Raw genomic sequence first — 27,629 nt, 5'->3', positions numbered from 1 at the left:
GAAGGGGAAGATTGAGATAGTGATGTGCACCCCCCCCACCCCTCCTCCCCCCCCATCACCTCTCCTCCTCCCACAAGTTGACACTATTGCTATCTCATGACTTTGGCAAGGTCCTGTCTGGAAGCTAATGTAGCAGAAGTGAGCTTAAAATAGGGCTCTGAAGGGCCTCTTAGTCTCTCTTGTTTCAGGCCTGGTACTGCAGCAAGAGTGTCCAACCCACCAAGCGGTTCTAACCCAAACGTTGGCCCTAGTATGAAATCACACAGATGCTGCGGTCTTGGACAGGACTCTCTTGTCAAAAACTCAAAGATGTTCAATCTCACTAACACCATCCTGGTCAAATAAAGTTACTTTAAAAAAAAACATATATATATATATGGTAATGTACATGATATTGTCATTGTAAAAATAATGATGGGGGACCTGATCATTTGTTTGCTTGGCTCTACTTCGTCATGTAATGAATCCCATCTTGTGCTAGATGCTACCTCTGTGGGTCCCCCTTGAGATAGAAAAATAAAATGACTGCGGAGAGGAAGGAATCGTTGCTTCATTCTGCAAACAGATCATGTAGGTCTCTGACGTAGCTACGGTTTGTGGTTTGTATGTTTTTCCTTTGTGGGGGAAGATCAATGGCACCGGACACGTGGCCCTGGGCTGGGATCAAAAGCTCATAAGAGACATGGTAAGTGTGGCTGTTCAATGGGCAGGGAGAGTTGAACACCCAACAAGGGAGCATGACCTGACCGAGCAGGGTAGAGCAGGGAGCTGCATAGCACAGGATGCATTCTTTAACTTCAGTTATTACGCAAGAAAGTACAGCGCCTCTGGGGGTGGACAATTCATAATTTATTATGAATTAAAATAGTACTGTTTTGGAATAATGAGGCACATCCAAAACAGCATTAAAAGTATCACGAACAACGACATGTTGACTGTGGTGTCACTGTATGTGAAGGTGTATTTCTGTGTGATTTTTACAATTTGATATGTTTCGTGAGTGTGTTTCCAAGTGTGTAGAAATATATTCCCCGCCGGTTGCATAAATATATCAAGGTTTCCTTTGTGAGATAAAAATCAATATGAAATGGATGCTTCAGCCTTTTTATGAATTCAGAGCAACAGTGCCCAGAGTGAACCCCATGGTTTATAGAAGCCCACTGACCCATGCTTATCGAAACACACACAGGTACCCAGAAGGCTTTTAAATGTTCGACACGAGGAAGCAGCCACAATAAAACCAGAATCCCACCGGGAAAGGAGAGAGAGCAAGAGAGAGAGAGCTATTTCACTTTCCTTCTTACCTTTTTATTGTAACATATATCTTCCCTTTATATTTCCTTCAGTTTGTTTTATATTCAAGTTTAATTAATGTAAAATTTCTTTTTTTCCTTTGTTAAGTTTTTCAATTACTTTGGTTACATAAACACATATTTAATGGCCTATAAAGTTATGGGAGAGGGATAGTTAGAGCGGGAGAGAAAGAAGGAAACAGAGAGGAGAGAGAGTGAGAGAGAGAGAGAGAGAGAGGAGAGAGAGAGAGAGAGAGAGAGAGAGAGAGAGAGAGAGAGAGAGAGAGAGAGAGAGAGAGAGAGCAAGAAGGAGAGGAGAGAGCTAGAGAGCATACATCGAGAGAAAAGAGTTTGAGGAAGGGGGAAATGTAACTGCCGGTATAGATCTACCCTTCAGAACTCAAATCCATACCGGCCAGGGGGCCAGAGGTCAGAGAACAGCGTATCTGTTATTTATCAGAAAGCCTCACGCTCCCAGAGGTGGACCACAAGCAGCTGCTCTTTGGCTCGATTGAGCTGGGAAGATGCGGTCCATTCATTGTCCAAAGTGACCCTCCAAAGTGTTGGTGGGTTTCACAGACGAGGGAATACAAAGTTCCAGATAGCATAATGAAGCAAACATGTTCAATCATACAACATTTGAAATCGTTGATTGCATTGTAGAATGTGTTATATCCTAGGCCTCCGTGGAATAATTGATTGGAAGACACGCCATTGTATTTAATGATGTTAACATGAAAGGAGGCCAGTGTATAAACAGGGTCATACCAACAGCTGAGCTCGATCAATGCACAAAAGGAGAGGATTTTAGGAAATTGAGAAATTTCAAAGGATGTCTGATGTTTGAAATCCATTGAAAAAGTGTACAAGAAAGCCGTAAACTCGTCCCATGATTTCCCTTAAATCGAATTTTGACTTTATTAATGTGACCGAGCCATAAGCTAACCCTGATTGTTGTTGTTGTTCTCTTTCTTCTGACAAACTTTGGATAAAAGCCCCTGCTAAATGCCAAACATGAAAATAAAATGATAGATGGCATATGTCATGATGTGAAGTGGTCAAAGACATGCATCACCTAAGCATCTATGTGCACAAATGCCACCATGAACACTACTTTAAAAGCAATATTTTATAAATTGAACGTTCAATATTTAATGGACTTTGCAGACCAAAAGAGAGCTGTACTTTCCTCAACGTTTCCACCCTTTTACAGTTCTCTTTGAACTTAAAACATGGACATTCAAAAACACAGATTTACTGAGGCAAGATGGAGGTTTGACTGCACCAGGATCCCTGAGGGACCAGAGAGGGGCCGATGTGGGGCCAGACCGTCCCCAGAGCTGTCCTGCGGACCCTCTGTGCAGCAGCACAGGGCCATCTGGTTGCCTTAAGGTGAGCCAACACAGCCAGAGCAAGTTTATTTGAACTAGACCCACACACAATGTGTTGCTGGTGTGTGTCTTGGGCCCCGGGATGAATGCAGATGAGACCCGGGAATTTTTTTCTTCCGATACAATCCGTTACACAGTATTACACAAGTGTAAATGAATAGCATTGGGAGTGACTTTTAAAGTATGGGATCCTTGGCCGGGAAGGTCATCCTTCCCTCTAGGTGCATTTAACACAGGCAGGGGCCCCAGATGTTCTAGGAAGAGCTGTATGTGTTTTGATGGGGCCCCATGCTAAACTGGAGGAACACTAAGTGATTTAGAGGGCCCCCCCCCAAGATTAATTACGCCGTTAGAAAATAAAAAGGTGAGGATTACGATGGCTTTTCTGTAGTCCCATATGGCCTTATCCAATATACAGAAGGATACACTCGGGCCTCAAGATAAAAGGAATGTGCAAATTACATGAGGAAGGGGGAGAGAGAAACTGAAGTAGGGGAAAAGAGGACATTTTTCTTTGTCTGTTTTTCTGGTTCTTGGTAAGCTCAAGAAAAAGACCACAAATATATTTTCAACGAAGCATATTGAACGAAGAAAAGGACAGCACAGGGTGATTTACAGCTGGACAGGGAGAGGCCGGCTGACAGTCAAAATGATCCACAGCTGAGCAAGGAAATCAGGGTTTTTATTTTTTAAACATATGGGACTTAGTTTGCCGAGCGGGTCGTATAAATCAATGCGCTTCCGAAGCAGAGGTGCAGGATTGGCTACCTGGGGTGTTTTTATTGGTCAACTGTGATTAAACTTTTGAAAGGGTTATTCTTTGTTTTTTCCCCTCCCCTCCATAAAATGTATGATTATGAAACAATGTGCAGGACCAAGGCCAGGTTCTCACTGCGTTCTCTTCGATGTTACTCCACAATTTTCTCTTCTCGTACATTTATACGTTTTTTGTAAATTTCTGTACATGTCAGCAGTGTTAACGTCCAACCAGCGAGTGCCAAGTAGTGTAAAGTGTATTCATAGTTTATCAAAGTATGTAGTTAGTACATGAAGGGGCAAAAACAGAGAAAGAGAGAGAGACGTTTGGAGAAAAAACGCTTCAAAGGTCAAGCTGGTTTGAGATTTTCTCACACTCTTCGCTTTGTCCCTGGTGGCAGCTGTGATTTACAGAGCAACTGACAGTGTGTGCGTTCAGTCATCAATCCCCCAGAGGCAGTGGACCACAGGTACTATAACAGAACACAGGAAGCCCGGGTGAACACCCACACCCCAACGCACACACACCCACAGTGACCATCTCTGAGTGGCAACAGTCAACCACAGCGGAAAAACAAACGCAAACCCACACACTTCAACTATGTAAACAATCCGCCTTTGTGCGATAAAAGCGGCTATCCCACTAAAATGGAACAGCGAAACCTGTTCCTGCTTGGTCCACAAACAAGCAATGTCTCTCTTTCAGGGTTGCATGTGTACACACGGCGGTCAAATGTAACGTCTCACTGCTATCAATGTAGGTGTGTGGCCCGCCGAGCCCCAATGACCTCACCACCATGACATGGGCGCCTCAGACCGGATACTGGGCCTACTGGTTTCGATGGACACTGGGCCTACTGTGGTGAAGTGGAACTCGGCAAAATGATGCCACAATGAGGTAGGTGTTTGAAATAATTGTTATTATTACTTGGTTATTTGACGCGTTAATACAAAGTGACTCATTGGAAGGAGCCAGGCCTTTTGCTCAAGGATGCCTAGAAGTATTTAGGGTTCGATCCTAGAAGCTTTTGAACGGGATTCAAACAGCTAAACCCCTAGAATATCCTGCCCCCTACACAAAGTGATATCAGACAAACGATTGGTTTGAATACCGACCATTCAGAGAAAGGAATAAATTGTTTACTGAAATAAGGAAAACAATGTGTGAGTACAAACACTTGAGAATCATATCAGTGGGCTACATTGTTACAATGGCATGGCATGAAGGACTAACAATGTGTCAACCTTGTTCTGTTAACTGAACAATATCAAAGCGTGTTCAACTGTTTAGTGCCCGGGGAAAAAAAGGAATGATAAAAAGGAGGCGTTTATGGAACAAGAGCTCATGAAAGAGGAATGCTACGTACGCCAATGGACACTGACATAGGACTCGACACAACCTGCTCTGAGTATTAGTGGGGATGGAATAAAACCCAGACTAAAATACATCCACAAAGCTGAATAGTCTGGCCGGAATTTTTCACAGTCAATTTCCTCCTAGACTAGAATAAACGCAAACTTTTCTTTTTTTATCCACACGGTTTGTGATAAATGGTGTGAGAGAAGAGAGAAAACAATGAGCGAAGACAAAAAAAGAAATCAGTATCACATTTCAAAACACACTGATTAAAATGTATTGCAGTGAGATTAGCCTCGCTATTGATGTATATTTAATTTGGATCAAGTTTGCAGTTTGTATTGATCAAGTTTACGCTCAGGAGTACTAGATCCTTAAAGCAGTTTATAAAAAGGTTTTCAACACTTTTAGTTTCTCATTAACCTTAACGTACCCTCTTTTAAAAACTCCTGACAAATCCTTTGCGTCATCTAAACTATGCAGTCTGAAGCTGATTAGCACTTTTTAATTCCACCTATAAATATTTGTAAAATAGCATCAAAGAGTCAAGGCCGATGTGCAGAGCCGGCCAGTATTGGCCCAAAGAAACGGTTGGCTTCCCTAAGTAACCGCTAACGTTCTGCCATTAGTATTTTCTTTTGCGGCAAACTTGCCAGAACCAGATTCAGAGAGACAGGTGTTTTCAAGTGTAGCTGCATTCTCATGGTATTGGAATATCATTGGTATATAACACAAGCTGAGCCAATTTTACTGCAGAGAGGTTTAGATGCTCTTTGCCAAATACCACAGACTAGTGAGGGACAAAAACAGGTGAGGGCAGTTTAGCACTCTTGGCTTTAGAACTTATCTGGCAACTATTACTGCAGAGTTGAGAAGTGACACTGGCTGATGCAGTGCAAGTCAGTGCAAGTCAGTGCATGTGTGTGTGTGTGTGTGTGTGTGTGTGTGTGTGTGTGTGTGTGTGTGTGTGTGTGTGTGTGTGTGTGTGTGTGTGTGTGTGTGTGTGTGTGTGTGTGTGTGTGTGTGTGTGTGTGTGTGTGTGTGTGTGTGTGTGTGTCTGTGTATGTGTGTGTGTGTGTGTTTATGAGTGTGCACACAAGTGTGTGGGTTAGTGTCTGCGTGTCATTGTATGTGTTTGTGTTTGCCTGCGTACGTGGCTGTTACTGTGTACATGTGTTCCCTCTACAATGCATATTCATGTGTGTATCCATCCCAGAGAAAACAATACACACATAGGTATGAATTTCGACAGGCATAGTTCATGTCTCACTTGCATCCGGCCATCTGCTTTTCAGCGGGCAGCTGATTCTGATGGATAGGATTGAAGTATAGCAGATTTACGTGAGTGAGTGAGTGAGTAAGAGGGTGAGAGAGTAAGTAAGTGACTGAGTGAGTGTGAAAGGGAGAGTGAGAGAGAGCGAGACGAGAGAGAGAGAGAGAGAGAGAGAGAGAGAGAGAGAGAGAGAGAGAGAGAGAGAGAGAGAGAGAGAGACGGAGAGAGAGACAAGAGAGAGAGAGACGGAGAGAGAGACGGAGAGAGAGACAAGAGAGAGAGAGAAAAGAGAGTCAGTGTGTGTGTGCGCTTATCAGAATGTGCGTGTGGGTGTGTGGTCGCCACATGGCTCTGCATTCACATCTAAAGAAGCCCTTATATGCTATACACCCTGGTCCAGTAAGGGAAAGGGCATCCCTCCTCTCCCTGGAGGAACATAGTGATAAACAGCCTGATAACCTACACCCGGGTCTGGGTAAACTTCCCTCACACAGCCCTATCGCCTGACGACAACCACTGCTAACTGCATGGCTTTAAATAACACAAGCAGCTGCCTGAGCTATGGGATAGCTATGTGTGTGAGCGTGTGTGTGTGTAACACACGTGTACCTGTATGCATGGATGAATATGGTTTAAATGTACATGTGTGTGTGTGTCTATGTGTATATGTATGTGTCTGTGTCTGTGTGTGTGTTGCTCAAGAGTGCATGAGAGTATTTGAATTTGTGTGTGTGTGTGTTTGTGGGTTGGGGTTGTGTGTGTGTGTGTGTGTGTGTGTGTGTGTGTGTGTGTGTGTGTGTGTGTGTGTGTGTGTGTGTGTGTGTGTGTGTGTGTGTGTGTGTGTGTGTGTGTGTGTGAATGATGCTCAGGATGTTCCATTCCCCTTGTGTTGGCTCCTATCTCCACTATCGGCTCCACTTAGTCCTATCCAGTTACCCAACCCCAACACCGCCCCCCCCCCCCCCCCCCACCCCCCTCTGTGTCACCTCATGGTCCCGTCTCATCACAGCCATGAGGAACCAGTCAAAACCGCATCCCCCCCCCCCCCCTAAGAACAACTAAGACAAAAAACAGAACACAAAAAAAGCAGGTCTGAATCATAAGCAACAACAGCAACTTGTGAGCAGCACACAGCGCTCTTGTCCTGTACCCATGTGGCCTCCAGAACCACGTTCAGGAAACATGACATGGTTTACGTTGGGTCCGAGCGGAGCTGTCGGAAAGCATTGTCTTAGGGGGTCCGGTCCCCCCCCCCCCCCCCCCCCCCCCCCCCGGATGAAATCAGTTTGTTGAGGAAGCGATGGAGAAAAGCGGAACTAATTAACCAAGTGCGGCACACAAAAGGCTTTTCATCGCCACCCCCCGCCCATTCGCATGATGGTGTTTGCTGCATCGTTAGTTCACTTCACACTTTTAGTCTGCGCTTTGCTGTAGGTATGAATGTACGCCTCTATACATGCGATCTATGGGCTTGGTTGTTGAAGTGTGTGTGAGTCAGTGTTCAAGGACGCCTGTGTGTCCGGCCACGTCAATCCCTCTGTTTGTTGGACAACCCAATAACACCCACAAAAAACATACCTGAACAAATATGAACACATGGACCCCGCACACATAGAGACACACACACACACACACACACACACACACACACACACACACACACACACACACACACACACACACACACACATTGTTAACAATGAATGAGGTATTGAACAGGGTACTTATTGACCTGACTACAGGGAATAAAGCGTTTAGCTCAAACCTGGCAGTCCAAGTGATAACAAAGGCGGTTCTGTCGAGGTACAACGCGATTGGTTGAAATGTACGGCTTAATAGTTTACTTTTCACGGCAGTCTTAGGAGAACCATTAATTGCGTGTGCATGAGAAAGCTGCTGAAAGATGCTGATTGCAGCTGAGCAGCTGGGGCAGCTCCAACCCTCCAAGACAGTGAATGAAAAGCACACCATCGCCTTCAATCATGTAGAAGCGCTCTCTCGCTGTCTTCCCAAGTCCCAAGCTTGAAGAAGTGAAAAAAGATAATGGCATCAAGCCATTTTTCGTATTAATTCCCCGATCGTAAAAATGTCACCTAGCTGGAGTTATCGCCTTGAAGGGCCGTGTTGTGTGGAAGTGGTGGAGAGAAAGCCACTGGAAGGAGGAACGGTTGGGCACGTTTTCTCTTAATTTCCCTTAACAATGAATAGTATCTTTCCACAGTAAAACGGCAGCATAATATTGAGTCTAGGGTACTTCCTTAAGGGAACGGTCATTCATTGATGTAGCCAGAGTAAATACTAAGTGGCTTCACATGTATGAACTATGATGTTAGAGATGAACAGGGTTGACTCTCTAGAATACAGATAAAAGGTCCTTTTAGATGTTAGTGGAGTGTAAATTGATCTGTAAGCGATTTCTGTAAGAGTTATGCACCTACTCTTGTAAAGAGAGAAAGAACAGTTAAAAAATAAACAGTATGTCAAGGTCATGTCTTTGATTTGTACTTGGATACTAACCAAGGGATGATGGGCCAAGACAAATCATTATAAAGCTAAATAAATCATCCATTGAAGATGACAGCCAGCTGAGAACATCAACAAAGGTCAACAACGCTTTGTACATATTTTCGCATTCATTAAACGTAACCCTTATTCTCTCTATGATCTCCCTCTCTCTATGATCTCTCTCTCTCTCTCTCTCTCTCTCTCTCTCTCTCTCTCTCTCGCTCTCTCTCTCTCTCTGTCTCTCTCGCTGTCCCCCTCTCTCATTGTCTTTCATTCGTCTCACATCCCCCTCACATCTGCTGCCCATCTCTTCTCCCCCATTCCTCCTCCCAAAATCATCCCCTTATTTGGAAGAGGAATAACAACCTGTCTGCCTGTTTAAAGACACACACACACACACACACACACACACACACACACACACACACACACACACACACACACAAGAAATATAAAGAGAGAGAGAGAGAGAGAGAGAGAGAGAGAGAGAGAGAGAGAGAGAGAGAGAGAGAGAGAGAGAGAGATAAAGAGGAAGAGGAAGAGAGAGAGAGATTGAAGAAAGACACGGAGCGAGAGAGACAGATTGAGATAGAGAGAGAGGGAGAGAGAGAGGGAGAGTGAAAGAGAGAGAGAGAATCCTCTTTTTTAATCTAGCAGAAACAGTGGAATTTATTTGTGTTTTCCATTACACATGCACAAAAATTAAGGACCAGATGTAGTACTAGCTAAGCTCCCTCTTGTTCTTCCTCGTGACTCTCTCAAGCTGGGTTTACCCTCTTCTGTCCCTTTCTCTCACCTCCGTCCCTCCCATACTCATGGTGAGACGGGATGCTCTGGTGACAGGGATTACTCTGTGGTGCACACAGTCATGCTACGAACCAGAAACCTGACTTCAGAAAAGCATCATCGCGGCACTCGGAGGCAATAATAGGATAATGACATGACTGGATAGAATAAGCCAAACCATGTGTTCTCAACCTCGAAGGGAACTAATGTAGTCCACAGAGCCCGCCGCAATGCAGAACAGACAATACCGTAACTGGTACAGCGACAAAACAGACACAATGGGACATGACAGCTATGCTAACACATTAGCATATGGAAGCTCTTTCGGCACAGGGATAAATGCAAAAAGGGGCAATTGTTTGAAATGTATAACGCCTGGCATGCGGATGGATAAAAGAATATTCTTCATCAGTGAGGGGATCTGTATGACGTGACCTTTGAAGTGGTTCTGAAGGAGAATATGGGAAAGGGCACGTTTCAGAACAGACAGTGGTTTTGCCGAAGGTTGTCTGCGTTACCCGCTGTGTGGAAACCATTAGTCATCTTTAAGTTTTTTTTAACGGCAAATTTGGCTATTTCATCCATATGTTGAAGGCATAGTCGTCAGCAAACACATGGAAAAACAACCCATAACCTTATGTACATATATCATCTGTTGGCTTGACTTCAATGGGATTCACACACTAAAATAGAGCTGTCTATTTAGATATAAGTGGAAGTGGTTTTAATTGGTCCGTGGGAGAAGTCCTAGTTCAGCGGGAACCTAATTGAATCTATCAGAGCCTCAGTGGTGAAGGGCACTAGCTTGAGGTAAGCTGGGGGGAAATCTTTTACTTTTATGTGTAAAAGAAGAACAGGGTTTTCATCTAGAAGTAAAAGATGAATCTCCCTTCTGGGTCGGTTCATTTGAGACATGTGGTATGTATCAAATAATCATAAACAGTTATGGATGATTGAATGAATGCATGGATAGACAGATAGATTGATGATGGTTGGGGGATGAAGGGAAAGATACGACTGGGTGGGTGGTTTGTTAAAACAATCCATCTTATTATTCTTTACGGGTAGAGGAACTCTAGACATTCACTTAATTTGATACTAAACGGCCAACCTTATCTTCATGCCAGCACTGTCTCATTGGAGCTCCCTGTAGACCACATAATTAACTTGTAGACCTACGTCATAAAGGATTAATAAACTCTCTAGCCCTCTCTCTCTCTCTCTCTCTCTCTCTCTCTCTCTCTCTCTCTCTCTCTCTCTCTCTCTCTCTCTCTCTCTCTCTGGGAGAGAGAGAGAGACATACATTGCAAGTCACACATTGCACATACATACGCACACGCAAATACACACGCACGCACACAACGTGCCGTGCATGGTTGCTTAAATTATATGTGTGTGAGTGGGTGTTAAATAAAGAGGAAGAGAGTTATTCCAGTATTAACACACATGGTATTTCCTTCAGACAGAAAACAAACTGTATTAATCAATCACCACTTGGACAGAAATGACAGAATATGATTTTAGAGGTGGAAATAAAAAAAATAAAAAGACACTAAAGACAATACAGTGATTGATCACTAGAAATATGTATAGAAAAAGACTATATCAAAAGACAAAGAATCTTTGATCCTGTTTAGCGAATGGCCCAGGGCAAGAAGGGCTCAAACACGTTCAATGAAACGTACGACATGCAGAAAATCACAGTGTAGCTGAAAGGCAGGCACACCCAAACACACACACACACACACACACACACACACACACACACACACACACACACACACACAGACCAAACCCACCTTTTCTAATCTCAACACCAGAGCCCGATGCAATACTGACTTCCTCCACGCTCTACAGTTCGACGCCTCTGGGAGCTGCTTCAACATGTGTGTGATGCATTCTGGGACGCTATCGGCTTAATAAGAGATATCAGGCAGAGCTAATAGCCAAGCGCTGTGTAAGAGGTGTGGTGAACTCGCGCAACAACAGCGCACATCTGCCTCCATGTATAGGGTGACGGGTGGTCACGTTGATACTCGTTGAAAGTACTGCAGGGACAATGTTAGGAGGGAAACACGATACAATCTTTGGTCGTAAACTAGAGTGAGTGAGTTAGTGAGCGAGAGAGGATGTGTGTATATGTGTGTGACAGTATGTATATGAGAGAGTGAGTGTGAATCTAAATGCGTGTGCATGTCAGCTGGTGCATGTGAGCGTGTGAGAGTGTGTGTGCGCTAGCCAGTGTGTCTTACTTCTGCAGGTTCAGCTGGAGGTTGCCGGAGCAGTTCTTGATCTTGTTCTGGGCCTCCAGGTGGTTCATGCCGTCGGTGGAGATGCCGTCGATGGACAGGACCAGGTCTCCCACCGCCATGCCTCCCTTGGATGCCTTGCCTCCGTCGTTGAGCTGGGGGAACACGTCATCACATACACACCAGGATGAACCCTCTCATAGGACAGTGCACATGACTTAGAAGCCAGCCATGATACACAACGGCTGCAGGCCTAATCGTTTTTTGGAGAAAACGATGTGTCATATTCGTCTCATGTGGTTCGTTTCTGCAGAGATGGGCGTTCAAAAAAGTTGATCGGAATATTATTTACGTTTTGGTCAAAACCCATCTCATAAGCTTCCTTTTCATTCTTTGACCCATCGGCTTCAGACCAGAAGGCTATAATGAAAGGATGTTCCCCGTACTACCACATGCCCAATGGTGGACGTGGGTGATACATGTCCACCGCAAATGAAGCGTTCTTCCTTCGGTCTTTCCCCAGTTGCTTTCTTGTCTTGTATTGTGGCCCACTAAGCTCACAGCTTATTAAAGAGGGCAGGGGAAGTTCAGAGCTTCTCCTGCCCACGGTCTCGGGTTCAGAGGGTGAGTACAAAGGGTCCTGTAGCCCTAGTTCTGAACATACTAAGCAGCAGCATTCTGGAAACAAAGCCAGGGTCAAGGTCAATGGTAGAGTCTGTACGTAAAACGAATTATCGTTACTATCATTCATTCATTATTATCCAGAATATTAGTGAGTAAGTGGCTTAAATAGGGGAAGCATAGTATAGTGTGTTATGGTGACCCGTAACCAAAATATTCTGGGTTCCTTGAGTAAGATGCCTACCATACCGGCTCCTTAAAGTGAGGGTAGGCAATTTAGTTTTGAGGCATTTGTTGTCATATTTGTCGTCATCTTCTTTACATCCCATTCATCAATGAAATTATTGGAAGGCCTACCTGTCTCTCTGTCTACCTACCAAGCTATGTGTGCACACTCTGCCTGTGCACTCATTACGTATGACCGCCGACCGGAGTCTTTCACAAGGCTGACTTATTGCTAAAGCTAGCGAGATAGCCACATGTTTTGGGGGAATGGCTTTGGAGGGAGGCCTGGAGGGAGGGGTAGGAGTTTTTCAGTTGGATGCTCTCAAAATCGGACTTCCTCTGGCTGGTTTCTCCAAATTGCCTAACCTAACTTTAACAAAATCTCAATTCACCTATAGAAATATGATCTGATAATGATAGACAACTTTAATAAAAAAGGAATTCTGAATATGAATATAGGGTGATTCCAGCGCTTCTATTTGTACACTGTTGTCTTTGAGTAGACAGATAAACACAGTGACGAGTTGAGAATTCAGAGTGGGTTATTGGTTGGACTTGGTAAAAAACATATGTTGTGGAGGTCATGGAGCCAACTGTTATTTCCCCACATGATATACAACAGTCCACATGTGCAGCGAATCAGCAGCTATTGTATAAATGGGCCAACGCACCAAACATCTTGACTGTGTCAGTATCCTTCTGGTTGACCTTTATTTGTTATTGCTGCCACGCAGAAGTTTAGCTAGCCAACAGTTGTTCATCTTATGTGTAGCCACACACAACGTTACCACTGTTCCAAACTAAACAGAGTTAAACAATTAGAAGAGACAAGGGAAAGAGGATTAGATGGCATTTTCAAACGTTAAATGATGCAGGAAGAATTGTGTATGGCGTGTGTATTCACATTACATTTAATATCCATCCAGGAAAATTCTCTTTAAGTCCAGACAGCACTTTGTTCACACGTACGCTTTCACACAGTTTCTAATGTCTTTGGTTTTGGACGATGAGCATGATGACCACCTTGCAGCAGCTGCGGTTTGGGTTTATAGTTAGCATCTAAACAGAAAGTGAACAGCAACATTTTCACTTGAGTTTGCACTCAAATAAACTTTTAAAAAGATTCCGGACACAAAATAAATTGCCATCCAGCTGAAAAAACATTGTTGTTCACACCATTCTGTTGCTCCAATGTTTCAATCTGTGGTCAATGTTTAATTCAAACACATCTAATTATGTCTGATCCTATGGGCAATAAAGAGTCCATCCGGGATCCCTCAGAGATGCAGTATATATATGTTATCTTATGCATAGTGTAATACTGTATACTGTATCTCCTTGTATCAGATCTATGATATGAAAAACTCTGAGCAGAGTTATGTCATAATTTTTACCAGGTGCGTAACTTCTTTCCATATGGTAAATATTATTCAGTTAGTGTGGAGCAAAGAGGACTAGAAGCCCTGCTCTTAGCCATGTTAATACATGGGTAATGAGCAGTGGAGGTAAATGCCTTTGAAAACCAGAGAATGCACACTGTTCCATGGCAACAATACAGGCAACCAGGTAGGCTTGAGTTTGAATCCCCTATAACAAAGTGTAAATATTTCTGTATATGGAGAATATGTACTGGTGTGGCCCCAGCTTGGAAAAACATCTCTCTATATGTTTTGGCAGACTGCAGAAAATGTTTCTACCATGTATTGAATCATCTTAAAGTGTATCGTGAAGGGTAGAATTATATATTATATATTTCGTAGAATTAATTGTCTGGTGAATTATTTGTTCAAATTCTCATCCCGACGGCAATCAATAAATCAAACCATCCAATAATTGTAATAAGCCTGGTTGAAATGATTTGGATGGCCCTCCCTGTCTAACTACCTACCCGGCAACCCGCACACACTCTGCCCGAGCACTCAGTGCGCATGACCGGAGTGTTACACAGGGCTATTGCTAAAGCTAGCGAGCTGTTCCTGTGTTCAGGGGGATGGGCTTTAGTGGGAGGCCAGAAGGGAGGAGTTGGATGGTTTCGGTTGCAGACTTTCAAATTCTATCGCACTTTTTTCGGATACTCTGAATTGCCTACCTTTAACAGAATACGGAAAGCAAAAGTATAATTTATGGTCAATATAATACAATAGTACCATTTATTATTAATATAAGCACACAACCCTATCACATATCCCTTTGCCTGGCCTTAATCTTTGATGGCTGGCGGTCTAGTCCCTGGGTGGGTCTTAAATAGCATTGGTGGCTATCATATAAACCAGATTCAGCTCTATCAGATAGCTGTGGGAGCGAGGGACACGTATGGAAACGTGTGTGGGACGACACAATCACACACACACACACACACACACACACACACACACACACACACACACACACACACACACACACACACACACACACACACACACACACACACACACACACACACACACACACACACACACACACCCACACACACACACACACACACACACACACACACACACACACACACACACACACACACACACACACTTTTTCCCATGAGGCAAAGGCACTGTTAGAACTTTGGTTCTCACTAAGGTCTGGTTACCCAGGATTTTATTTGCATAGGCCTAGTAGTTGCTATATCATAGTTTCTCAACTCCTTGAGAAAGGTTTGCTTCTACTGAACCATGGGAAATTATGATACCCACGTGCTAAGAGTCAAGGCAAAAGCAATGAAGAGAAGTAATTGGGGCGATGACTTGACGTTGTTATATAACAGGAAGCTTATCCGTCGAGCATAGTTCTGACCATTCTTGGTCACACAGTGTATCCACGTGTGTCCAGTGACTGGTGAGGTCATTTGTTACTTTAGACACCATGCAAAGATCACACGGTCCATGTTAATACAGAGAGCTAGAGAGAGAGAGACATTGAGGGGAGAGCGAGCTAGAGAAAGAGAAAGCTAGAGAGAGAGAGAGAGAGAGAGAGAGAGAGAGAGAGAGAGAGAGAGAGAGAGAGAGAGAGAGAAAGTGAGATGGATGGAGTTTTCAGCAAGAAAATAATCAATGACATATTGGTTACTTTGAAATTAGGTTTGATTTGTTTCTGAACATTTTGAAATGCTTCCAAACGTGTGTTGGTCATTATGAGAGATTATGAGAAAAAAGTTTGGTAGATAGAGAGAGCGAGAGCCTTAGGGTAGAGTTATTTGCACTGTGGACATAATTATATATAATTACCATATGCACTTAACGCAAACTGTAAAAAAACATGATCACACTTTGTGAAATTAAATGTGGTTCTTTCACCATCTTACTCAACACCATCACAAACATACCCTGCCTGCTAATGAGAGAAGCCCTAGCCTGGGATTAAGGTTAAGACCCTATGCTTCCAACCTTTTATAGTCGTAGCACTCCATCACACGCAACGTCAGCCCCGGCCGCCACAACCACCGATGGAAAGAAAACACAGCCACAGAGAGAGGGCAAAAGGGTGGTTGGACGAAAGTATTGAGAAAGAGGGTGAATGAGAGAGGGAGATGGAGGTCTTCAGCAAGAAAACATGAATTGGTTCCTTTGGTTTGATTTGTTTCTGACCATTTTATTTCACTTCAAAGGGTGTGTTGTTCATTCTAGCTGGGCCCATTTCAAACCTTATGCTAACCACATAATGCCCACACAAGCACACACACAATGCACACACACACACACACACACACACACACACACACACACACACACACACACACACACACACACACACACACACACACACACACACACACACACACACACACACACACACACACACACACACACACACACTCTCTCTCTCTCCGTCTCTCCCCCCCCGCTCTCTCTCTTTCACCTCCTTTTAGTGAAATACAAATGTTGTGGCTTTTGCTGTAGTTAAAGACAGAGTCTATATTTGTCCTTGTATCAACAGCAGTGTGCAGTTTGATTGTGTGAGTTTTGGAGCTACTGAAGTCTAACAAAATAGCCACAAAGCAACACAACATTAAGTCCTGCTTAAAGTCTGATGTAGACAAAGAGAGAGCTAGAGAGAGAGAGTGAACGAGGGAAAGAGAGAGAGACAACAACATACACTCAGACAGTCTGGCTAGTACTGAACCAAAGCCAGTTATCTGTACTAAAAGTGACACAGAGACTCTCTCTCTCTCTCTCTCTCTCTCTCTCTCTCTCTCTCTCTCTCTCTCTCTCTCTCTCTCTCTCTCTCTCTCTCTCTCTCTCTCTCTCTCTCCAGCCCACACAGCTCTGGGGGGACATCCGTTAACACTTGGGGACTGTGAGTCTTCCGTTGAACCACCGTTACATGAACGCATCGTCTGGGAACCGGCCGTTTAATGAGGCAGCTGCTCCAACAACTGGTGGACTACTTTAGACTGATACTGTACTATATTTGTTATTCATTCAAAGCTGCATTTTTTTTAAACAACCTATCAAGGTACAAATAAAGACAATATGCACTTGAGATGAATATCAATTAGAAATAATATGGTCACCCGTTAGATCAGCAAATTAGCATTTTATGTATCAAACGACAGACAACATTGAGAGAAATTTGTGGCCATAGTTAGCATGATGATGAGGTGATAATGAACCGATGTGAAATGTAAATAGGGCATACAGCAGTCGATGCAAAGCAGTAGCAAAGAAAACTTCACAGTCTTTACACCAACTGGCCCTCGCCACCTCCCAACATACGATAAACGTGTCAACACACTGACTTGACCAAGAAAGAAAAGCCTACTTTCAACACACTACAGCTACAAAGAGGACCCCCCCCCCCCCCCCCCCCCCCGCCCCCTTCCAAAGTTCATGAAACAAGTTATCGTGTGGCCGGAAGACGACGTCAGCTCAACGGCGCTGAAAACAATGGTCGCTTTCTCAAGACGAGGGGACGACAGAGACGACGGGCAGATGTTTTGCGTCACGTTCTGAAGCGCCGGTGTCGACATCAGGAGATACAAACACTGCTATTGGATTCTTTCGGAACCATAACATTATTCACCAGAGCACACACTCTTCACATGCCAGCCGTCCCCGTTATTTGTTTCCTTTGGAGCTCTTTTGGAGGTTTTCGGGACCAGGAATATGGTTCCGCAGACATTCTTTTTGCAGATGGGTTCCAACTAAACAAGACAGAACTAATGGGTTTCAGCCCGCGAAACAATAACATTTTGTTAGGGTCCCCGGATAGGAATATATTCAAAGGAAAAGAGCGAAACCTCGCTTCGAAAAACAGTGTGTGCCTTCATCACACATATGGCCAGTGACACTTCTCCAACGCACAATTTGATTCCATTTCTAGCTGGATTAAGAATGGTAAATATAACATTCCGCAACGCCACTAAGCGCTCAGATCATTAGCTTGAGGGAAACAGACGTGGGTAGAAAAGCCGAAGTAAAGGGAGGCCAAGGGAGTGATGGATGGAGGGGGCATCAGAGTTCAAGGGTGAGAACTGAACGAACGAGGAGCGCCAGAGAGAGAGACAGGAAGAGAAAAGTCCTTGTATGGAACGGTCTGCAACACGTCATCAACTTTGAGTGGAAGCTTGCGTAAGGAAAGGGACACTTGGCCTATGGTTGATATCAAACTGGGGTCAGAGGCAAGCTTCAGCTGCAACGCGATATTGCAAGAGAAGAGAATGTTGATCAGATCCCAAAGATAAGAGCAATCGAATGCAGACAATGAGAAACGGAAGTTGAGCAAATGGCTCAGTATGTTGAAACTAACAAAACAACTTGCTGAGTAACTTAGTATTTAAATAACTAGTTACAAGGTCAAACTACACCAATTATTAAATGCAACCAATGAGCAGAATGATTCAATAAATAAACAAACTCTTGCTATGGGGAACACAGTTGGGGGCGATAATATGCCAGCTAGAATCAATCAAGATAGGTTTACATTATGTAAGCCAAGCAATCAGATACTGAGTCTTAACCTGTCTGCTGAGATCAATCTCCGAAGAATATGAACCATTAAATTTTGTATATTTACTGAGACCATCTTTTTGTGTTGACAACCAGGTTTCAGAGTAATACAAACAAATCTATGTGACATGGGAGACAGAAATTGGTAGACGGAATGTCAAATTAGGCTGGGAAATGGAAATAGGAATGGGATGGTTCCAAATGCCAGTATCAATCAATGTGATGCTATTATATATTTAATAATGCTAAACTTTGCTAGCGTTGCCAGAAATACTCTCAGAAACTGATCGAACAGTTTGTCGCACTCAACGACTTTATTCGAAATCTGTGTGTGTACGTGTACGCGTGCACGTGTGCGTGTGCATGTGTGTGTGTGTGTGTGTGTTTGCACGTGCTTGTGTGAATGGGTCATTTTGGACACTAATGCCGCTTTTCCACTGCATGGTACCAGCTCGACACGACTCGACTCAGCTCGCATTTTTTGCGTTTCCACCGCGGTACCATGGTATCTGGTACCTGAAGTGGCTGCTTTTTCTAGTACCTACTCGCTCTAGGTTCCAAGCGAGCTGAGCCGATGCTAAAAGGTGACGTCGGCAGACGGCCGGCGACTGATTGGCCAGAGAGTGTGACGAAGTCACGAGAGCGACATGGCAACCATGCTGGTAACATCCATAGCAGCGCCGCAGCCAACATGTTCCACTTCTCCAACATGCCAGCTAATAATAGTAATGCGATCGATGTCCTCCATTGTTGTTATGTGGGTTCTGTCCATGTGTGGGTTGCGTATGTGTTGTTTGCGTCGCGTACACAAATACGTCACGGCCCTTTCGCGCAGCCGACCCCGCCCACGTCCAGGAGGTACTATTTGCGGTGGAAAAGCACCCGTGCTGCTACCGTGTCGAGTCGTGTCGTGTCGAGTCGTGTCGAGTCGAGCTACATGTGCGGTGGAAAAGCGGCATAAGTAATATATATTACCTTGTAATAATTATGGTACATTTGACCGAACATTAATACATTGTCATCTTATGTACGAGAAATCAACTGTGTTCCACAAATTCAAAACACCCGTTTTCAATTATTGCCTCGGGCTGATGCCAACCCATTTATCTTACAGCAATAAACAACCATCACCACTGCCTGAATAAATAGCCTCCCATGGACGGATAATCCAACCCCTTGGTCTGTGGCATTAACGTACGTTAATAGACTGTGCATTAGTTTATGTACAATGGCCGTAGGCTAGACTTTGGGGTTGCATTACCCACCGTTCACTGCAGCAGAGCCAGTCAAAGCCAAACCCACACAAGACACATTATGGAACATAAGGCCTTGGGAAGCAGTGAGTTAATCTGGCCCAGTTACAACTGGCAGGCTCACTGGCGTCTTCTTCCAGCCAGCCTTTCCACTCCACCAACACCAGGGACAATACTGCCTGGTTTCAGCCTTATTGTGGTGATGTCATTACAAACCAAGCTTATGATTTGTGTTGTAAAAGCAAATTGCAATTATCGATGCTAAAGCTAAACAGAATTCATAGAATATTAATGCAATTAGCTTTGAGTAGTAAAAGCTACTAGCACTTTTCTATGCTATAACTGAACAGCATTTGTGGTGCATGTGTGACGTGTAAAGGACTTCAGTTTGAGGTACAATGATTCACAACCTTACATTCGGATGAAACGTTAATTGCTGGAATTTGCCTCAAATCTCACAGTACATGAAAGGATAGTTGTGACGGGAAAATAATCATCTTTGCATGAGTAATGATATTTAACAAAACGGATATGCTGTCCCCGACACAACAGTTCTGCCTAGTGTCTGTATTCATTTACAATACCTTTACCGCAGTATGAGAAAAAACAGTCAAAACCAAACCACTGAGGGTAGGAATCAAATTAAACCTTAAAACAGCATTGATCAGTTCACACTGATGACAAACCTCTTGGCCGTTACAGATCAGGGAGGTGTCAACGATAAGCTGCAGATGTTCTTCGATAGCGTCGTGAATGTGGTTTGTAAATGGAACCGCTATTAACTGGAGCGGCCCCTGCTGCGGCCATGCCCCCTACCTCAGCCCTCTGCCAAGATCATCAATCACAACCGAACCACAACCTCTGACCTCAATCATGCACACCCCCCACATGCACACACAGGACACACATACACACACACACACACGCACGCGCACGCGCACGCGCACACGCACACGCACACACACACACACCCCACCAGCCCCACATACAGCACTCACACACACACACACACACACACACACACACACACACACACACACACACACACACACACACACACACACACGCACACACACACACACACACGCACACGCACACGCACACGCACACGCACACACACACACACACACACACACACACACGCACACACACCACCAGCCCCACATACAGCACTCACACACACACACACACACACACACACACACACACACACACACACACACACACACACACACACACACACACACACACACACACACACACAAAAGCAGGGGGCTACCCTATCCAAGTAAGATGGATTACCAATTGGAATGAAATTCACGCGCATTAACAATATGTCTTTAAGGGCCTTGGATGTGGCTTTTGTGGCTTTTTTTTGCAATAAAATACTGCTTAAAAACATTCCGTTTAACATAGTTTAAGTTTGACAAATGCTGAAGGTAAAGTCGTCCTGGCTCAGGGTTAGCCTTTCAGCTTTATGTATGTGCGATATGGAAGCCAAGGCTGGGATTCGTTAGCGTCACAGCTGTCATCGTGGTGTCTCGGACACCTCCCATAATGCATCAGCAAGGATAACTGAGGACGTCACTGGAAGGGCTTATTAACGATTTAGGAGTGAATGAAGGAGGCCTTTGAGGACTTTTGAAAAGTGTTTCAAATGACGAAAATTCTGTATGCTGGATGGTCATAGAGGATGGTATCTAGCACGTAGTGAATATACAAGAATAGGATATGATAGAATATCAACTATGATCTTAGATATAAATAAACATTTTCCTTAATTGGTCTTAATTGGAATACACCTCAAATCTCTAAATATTTAAGTCCAACCGCTAAGTGGCCTATTTAACCATCATAGGAGCTACTTGCTCGTAGACTTGCAGCATGAACACAACAAAAGCCCTGACAGGACTGAAAGGAAAGTAAAGACAAATTGAACTGGCCTCAGGACAACCTTTCAGCAACCGCTGCCATGAACCCAGACCATGATGTGGCTCCTGCTGGGGCCAAGTGGGACATGTCTGAGCCCACCTTCCGTCCAGCGGGCCCCTCGGCACACACACACACACACACGCACACACACACACACACACACACACACACACACACACACACACACACACACACACACACACACACACACACACACACACACACACACACACACACACACACACACACACACGCATATGCATACTCAAGCATACAAACACACACACGCACACACACACATATGTGTACGCAGGCATACACACACACACACACACACACACACACACACTCACACACACACACACAAACACACACTCACACAGACACAAGCGCACACACAACGTTAAGAACAAAAGGCAGTTAACCCTGCTCTCATATTTGGACAGGAAGGAAAGCTAGGGTGACCTGTTTGATTGAGGTGGATTTAGGTGCACATCATTCAATGGAATGTTGGAATGGACGGCTCTGCTTTGTATAGAAAGCATTAAACAATCCATTGAAAGACAGAGCCTAATTACAGACTGACAGAGAGACAGACAGGGAGAGGGGTAGTGGAAAATAAAGAATACTTCTGGTTTGAATCTGCCTTCTAAATGTGTCTCTTAGGTCAGTTGTTATAACGGTGTGTGTGACAGACGTTCCTCACCCCGGCTAACACAGTTCCAGGAAATTTATTTTTCGCTGAAAGGCTTTCATATAGATTAGCTGTCCAGTTGTCTTGGCTCTCGAGTATAGACAATCAACTTGTACACAGCTCTCATTGTAGCAAATGGGATTTCCACATTTTGTTTAATTGCCCAGCGATGGATTGAAAAAGGTAAGTTCTATAAATATTGGTCTGCATTAAATCTCATGATTGATTCGAAAAGGACTTCTGTTATTTGTTGCTTGCTTATCTTCCCTGATTGCTCGACATTCACTTGGACTTCTCTTAACTCGTGGTTATTCTGCCATCCTATCCATCATGTCCTTCGGAGCACATACTGCAATAGCAGCTACCATTAGAAGGAGGGAACCCTCTTAAATGTTCATTCTCTGGGGACGTTTGGGGAAATCGTTGGTCGCCCTTTTGATGGGCTGGGGTTAGGCGGTGTCGTCTTATGTGGGAATCTAAAGCCCTGGGAGACTGTAATTGTGAGAAAGGGCTATACAAATAGAATTGAGTTGAAACATGTGGATCTTATATTTAACCCAGTATACATGGACGATGTATTGCTGCATTATTACTTACAGTGCTACTTGTTGCAAGTATTACTACTTTGCAACAAAGGCTTTTTGTGTTGTATGGAGAACTCAATGTTGATAGGATTGTATCCAAAGATGTACTAGGTCAATTGCTCTGGGGGGCATTCTATCTCTAAATTGGCTGTGTGGGGTCATTTGACTTGGAGCTGGCTAACTATTCTTAGACGCCTAATGCACTCGCTCCCTTGGGCCAGGTTCTCTGAAATTACCCTAACGGTAAATCTTATTTATGGGCTGTGCCGCTAAAAGGTTACGATTGTGAACTGACTGTAAATAGTGTCCGCTGTGAGCTGTACTGTAAATGTAATTAGCCTGAAAGCTTTCGGTAGTCTCGCGGCCGGTGAGCCGGCCTGGGGGCTGCTCGCCCTGAAATCTGCTTTCTGTGGAAGGCCAAGGTTCCAACAAACAGAGATCTAAATCAGAGCGTTTAGGAAGAGATAGTCTTGGCCTGTGGACTACCTGATGATACGAGCGGCCTCGGCAGGATACACTTAAGCGATTTAACAAATGTGTGTGTGATTCGTTTGGCTGAGTTTGATGTGAACTGTATAAAATACAGTCCCTCCCCCCCACCGGTTCTGTTAACAGGGTTGCTAGGCAACATGCACGAGCCAAAGAGCAGGAACAGGAAATGATTGATAAGAACGGCCCACAGGAGAATGACAGAATCGTAACCAATCAAAGTCAGCTTTTCTTCCAGCGAAGCTGTAAGGGTCAGTGTCTCTTCCTCTGTGAAATGGACTATATTGAAAAGCATCATTGAAAAGCATTCACTTGCAGTTTGCATCCAGATGACCAGAGGCATTTAAATAAATAACGAAGATGACTGTCCCTATGCCCAGAAATAGTATCTCCTTTAAAAGCATTCCTCTTCAATGAGCTTCTCTATGTACCTGAGCTATCGAGTCCTGTAAAAATGCCAGTAAAACATTCAACTTGTAAAACATAACAAAGAGTCAGGCTAGACGTTGCCTCTCTTCATTGTAAAAAACCCAACTTGAAGCCCTTTCTAAAAATGGGTTGGGGTTAGCTTTAGGACCTTTTGCATCAACAAATCGTGCAGCAAGTTCAGGAAATACGTCATACCTATATAAACATACACATATGACAGTGACAAGAAGTGTCATATCAGTACAATGTGAGATTTCGCTATGCAGTCACACAGAACCTTCTTTGAAGTTGAGCAGTAGCAACAGCACGAGTGTAACTGGTTTGGCATTCGCTTACCCTTTTACCAACCTGATGTTTTGTGGTCTGTCCTTAGGAACCAGCCAACATGTGTGTGTTTGTGGTGTGTGTGTGTGTGCGTGTGTGTGTGTGTGTGTGTGTGTGTGTGTGTGTGTGTGTGTGTGTGTGTGTGTGTTGTGTGTGTGTGTGTGTGTGTGTGTGTGTGTGTGTGTGTGTGTGTGTGTGTGTGTGTGTGTGTGTGTCAGTGTATGTTTTGAGTGAGATGCTTGATTCAACTGCCCTTTAAAGGGATTTTGTGGGTTTGGTTTTGGGTGGTTTGGCTGTCCTGGTCTCTCACAGCCATGCTGAAAACAATGGGGTTTATGAGGACTTAGTCAGGCCTCGCCAAAGACCTTACAGGGCATGGAACCAACTCTCACCATGTTTGTGAGAGAGAGAGAGAGAGAGAGAGAGAGAGAGAGAGAGAGAGAGAGAGAGAGAGAGAGAGAGAGAGAGAGAGAGAGAGATTCTCATTATAGGGGGGACCACAACATGGCATTCCTTTTTGGAGCGGACATTAATAATATCACCAACCTATATATCAAATGATCTGCTGTGGCCGACACATTGCCATTTATAGTAGCATAAATATTTATTACTGTAATCAACCACTTTTAGGCCATAACTCTCCATATTTAACAAAGCCACACATCCACGAATGCAGCCTCATTCATACTCTGAAAATAGTCATAGAAGTAAAGCGCTAATCGTCATGTTCAAGTTGGCAGAAGTTGGAGGGGACTGAGATCTGCATCCATGAATGAGAAAGAGAGAGCAATAGAGAGGAATAGAGAGAGAGCAATATAGAGTGAGAAATATATTTATAGAGAGAGAGAGAGAGAGAGAGAGAGAGAGAGAGAGAGAGAGAGAGAGAGAGAGAGAGAGAGAGAGAGAGGAGAGAGAGAGAGGGAGAGAGGAGAGAGAGAGAGAGAGAGAGAGAGCGAGAGAGGAGAGACATGCCCGTAAAGAGAGTTCAGGTATAATAAGGTAAGTGTTATTTTCCTCCAGTTACCATTGCCATTATCATACCTTTACCATTATTCAATTGTGGCTCAATAATTACCCTGATGGCCTGCGAATCCGACCGGCAGGATGGCTGGCTGGTAGTAAGAGTACGCCACAGCGGTGAACATGTGTTCAAGTGCCTCCTTATCTGACCGAGCACAACTTTAAGATCCCAACACTGCACTCATCTCAAAGCAACAATAATGAATCTGTTGTGGATTTGGGCCTGGCAGAATGGTGCATGTCATATTGGGGTGGGAGGGAGATCTACATCTGGTAGACCACTTAATTCCAAGAGACTAAAGTATTGCTTGCGCTCAACTGTATCATTAACTTCAAGTCAGAACTGCTGCCAGGACTATAAACCTTCTGTTAAAATACACCATCACCGCCATCTCCCAGCAGAGGTCACAGTGAAGGCCGGGACAATTACAAGCGAGCTGGCTGCAATCTCTCCTGTGTAAGAATGACCTGCCAGTCACCCAGCAGTGCTCCGGTTTGACCTTTCTGGTCTTTTTCTCGCTCATATCCAATATGTCACTGATTTCCCTAAAATAACACAAACGCACACATACACAAATCCACACACATCTACACTAACCTCACACAAAGACTACATATACACTACACATGATACCATCACAGTATGACAAATATTCACATGGCACCCGATCCATCAGTCTCATGTTGCCTTGAGTATCTACTCTGCCAGCATTGGAGTGGATGCTATGTATGTGCACATTACCACATTGTGTGTGTGTGTGTGTGTGTGTGTGTGTGTGTGTGTGTGTGTGTGTGTGTGTGTGTGTGTGTGTGTTGTGTGTGTGTGTGTGTGTGTGGTGTGTGTGTGTGTTTCAGAGTTTTTCAGAGTTGTTCAGGGTGTCTGATTTTAAATCCCTGGTGACAGAGAAGCTACAAATCTCCCACCAGTGTTTATTCACAATCACAACTAATTATAATTGGAGAGTTCTTCAAAGTTTATAGATTGGGAAGAGGTGAATGAGTCCAATTGATACATTAAATTTAAAGTGAATCAAGAGACCATCAAGTTAATTCTTCACATTGCATGAATGAAAAGGTGTGTGCCAAAAGATATTTGCACACACATACATCTCAAGTTGCTATCGTTGCTGCTCAGATGTTAATTGAGAGACGGCAGCTGTCTTGATATTGGCAGAAGTTTAAAGCCGAAAAGGGAGAACGAGACAAAGAGACCTAGAGCGAGAGAGACAGTGTGTGTGTGTGTGTGTGTGTGTGTGTGTGTGTGTGTGCGTGTGCGTGTGCGTGTGAGTGTGTGTGTGCGAGCGCCTGTGTCCGTGTCCGTGTATCTGTCCGGCTCACCCTGGAGATGGCGAGTGGCAGGTTGAAGTCCTTCCCTCCCTGCAGCCTGAAGCCCCAGGGGGCGGGGCCTAGGAGTGTGACGCTGTAGTTGCTGCTCATGTCTCCCTGGGCGACGTTGGCGGCGGGGGTTGTTGGCGGGCTGACGGTGACGTCACTGACTCACGGGTCGGTTCTGTGTCGGCGGCTGTGGAGGCGGGGCGGTGAGGTCACTGGGCCTGAACGCCAACCTGTCTTGCCAAGGCGTGTCGGGAACTCTGACAGCGACGCTAATGACCGGTAGCGCTTTGAGGGCTAGATCCCAGGGTCTGAGAAAACGACGAAGAGGAGGAAGAGAAAGAAGAGGAAGAACGGAAGTTATTGGTGGTGTAAAGGTTACCGAGAGGTCGAAAGGGGTTAAATGATTAAATGGGGTCGATGGAAGGAACAGAAAGGAGTTAGACAGGAAACAGATGAGAGAAACTGATCAATGATAATAAACTGCAATAAACTACAATAAACTACAATTATAGTAATATCAATAAAATGAAAACATTTTGTCCAGATTCTGAAAACATTGTGATATTAACATTGCTGGAGAAGTGGTCGTAAAATTGTCCTTGTATGTACTACCATGTTTTAGAGAAAATGACACATTAGTTGAATTATTTGAAGCAGAGGAAAAGACCTGCAGACAGACATGCAGACTGCACAGACACACACTTTAACAAACAAAAAAACAGACAAACACACACACACACACACACACACACACACACACACACACACACACACACACACACACACACACACACACACACACACACTTTAACAAACATCCAACCAAACACACACACATAAACCAAAATCCGTTTCCATAGTTTTTTAGCATGGATTACAAAAAAGGCTTAAACAACTGATTTAGTAATAGAAAGACATTTCTCTGATCAAACACAATCCAAAGCACATATAAAAGTATCTCTTGGGAAAGAGTGCTAAGCCTCAATTAGACTTAAACCGTATGGAAACAGGTCAAATAAAAACATCACAAAATAAAAAAAGAATTATAACAAAACGACCAAGCAAAGCCTCAGAGGGTTTACACTGAAAAACAATCACATAATTCTCAGAGCATGCTCTATTCTGTATAAAGCTGTTGTCAAGCTGTACCTTCTTAATTAGGAAATCTCCTA

At 44.1% G+C, this 27,629-nt stretch overlaps 1 protein-coding gene across 5 annotated transcripts in view; it reads right to left on the bottom strand.

The window, feature by feature from the left end:
* The window catches only part of pdlim5a (PDZ and LIM domain 5a), a 55,829-nt gene extending 28,200 nt beyond the window's left edge, over window positions 1-27,629 (bottom strand). For all 5 annotated transcript variants that reach the window (XM_060054081.1, XM_060054082.1, XM_060054083.1 and 2 more), the window contains exons 1-3: window positions 27,607-27,629; window positions 26,461-26,765; window positions 11,613-11,764 (exon numbers count right to left, since the gene is read on the bottom strand). In XM_060054081.1, the coding sequence (XP_059910064.1) occupies window positions 11,613-11,764; window positions 26,461-26,559 (251 nt within the window). In that variant the 5' untranslated portion in view covers window positions 26,560-26,765; window positions 27,607-27,629. The remainder of the gene's footprint in view (window positions 1-11,612; window positions 11,765-26,460; window positions 26,766-27,606) is intronic.

This window comes from Gadus macrocephalus, chromosome 6, assembly GCF_031168955.1.
Source record: "Gadus macrocephalus chromosome 6, ASM3116895v1".
NCBI classification, from domain to species: Eukaryota; Metazoa; Chordata; class Actinopteri; order Gadiformes; family Gadidae; genus Gadus; species Gadus macrocephalus.
This window is presented reverse-complemented; position numbering and strand designations above follow the sequence as displayed.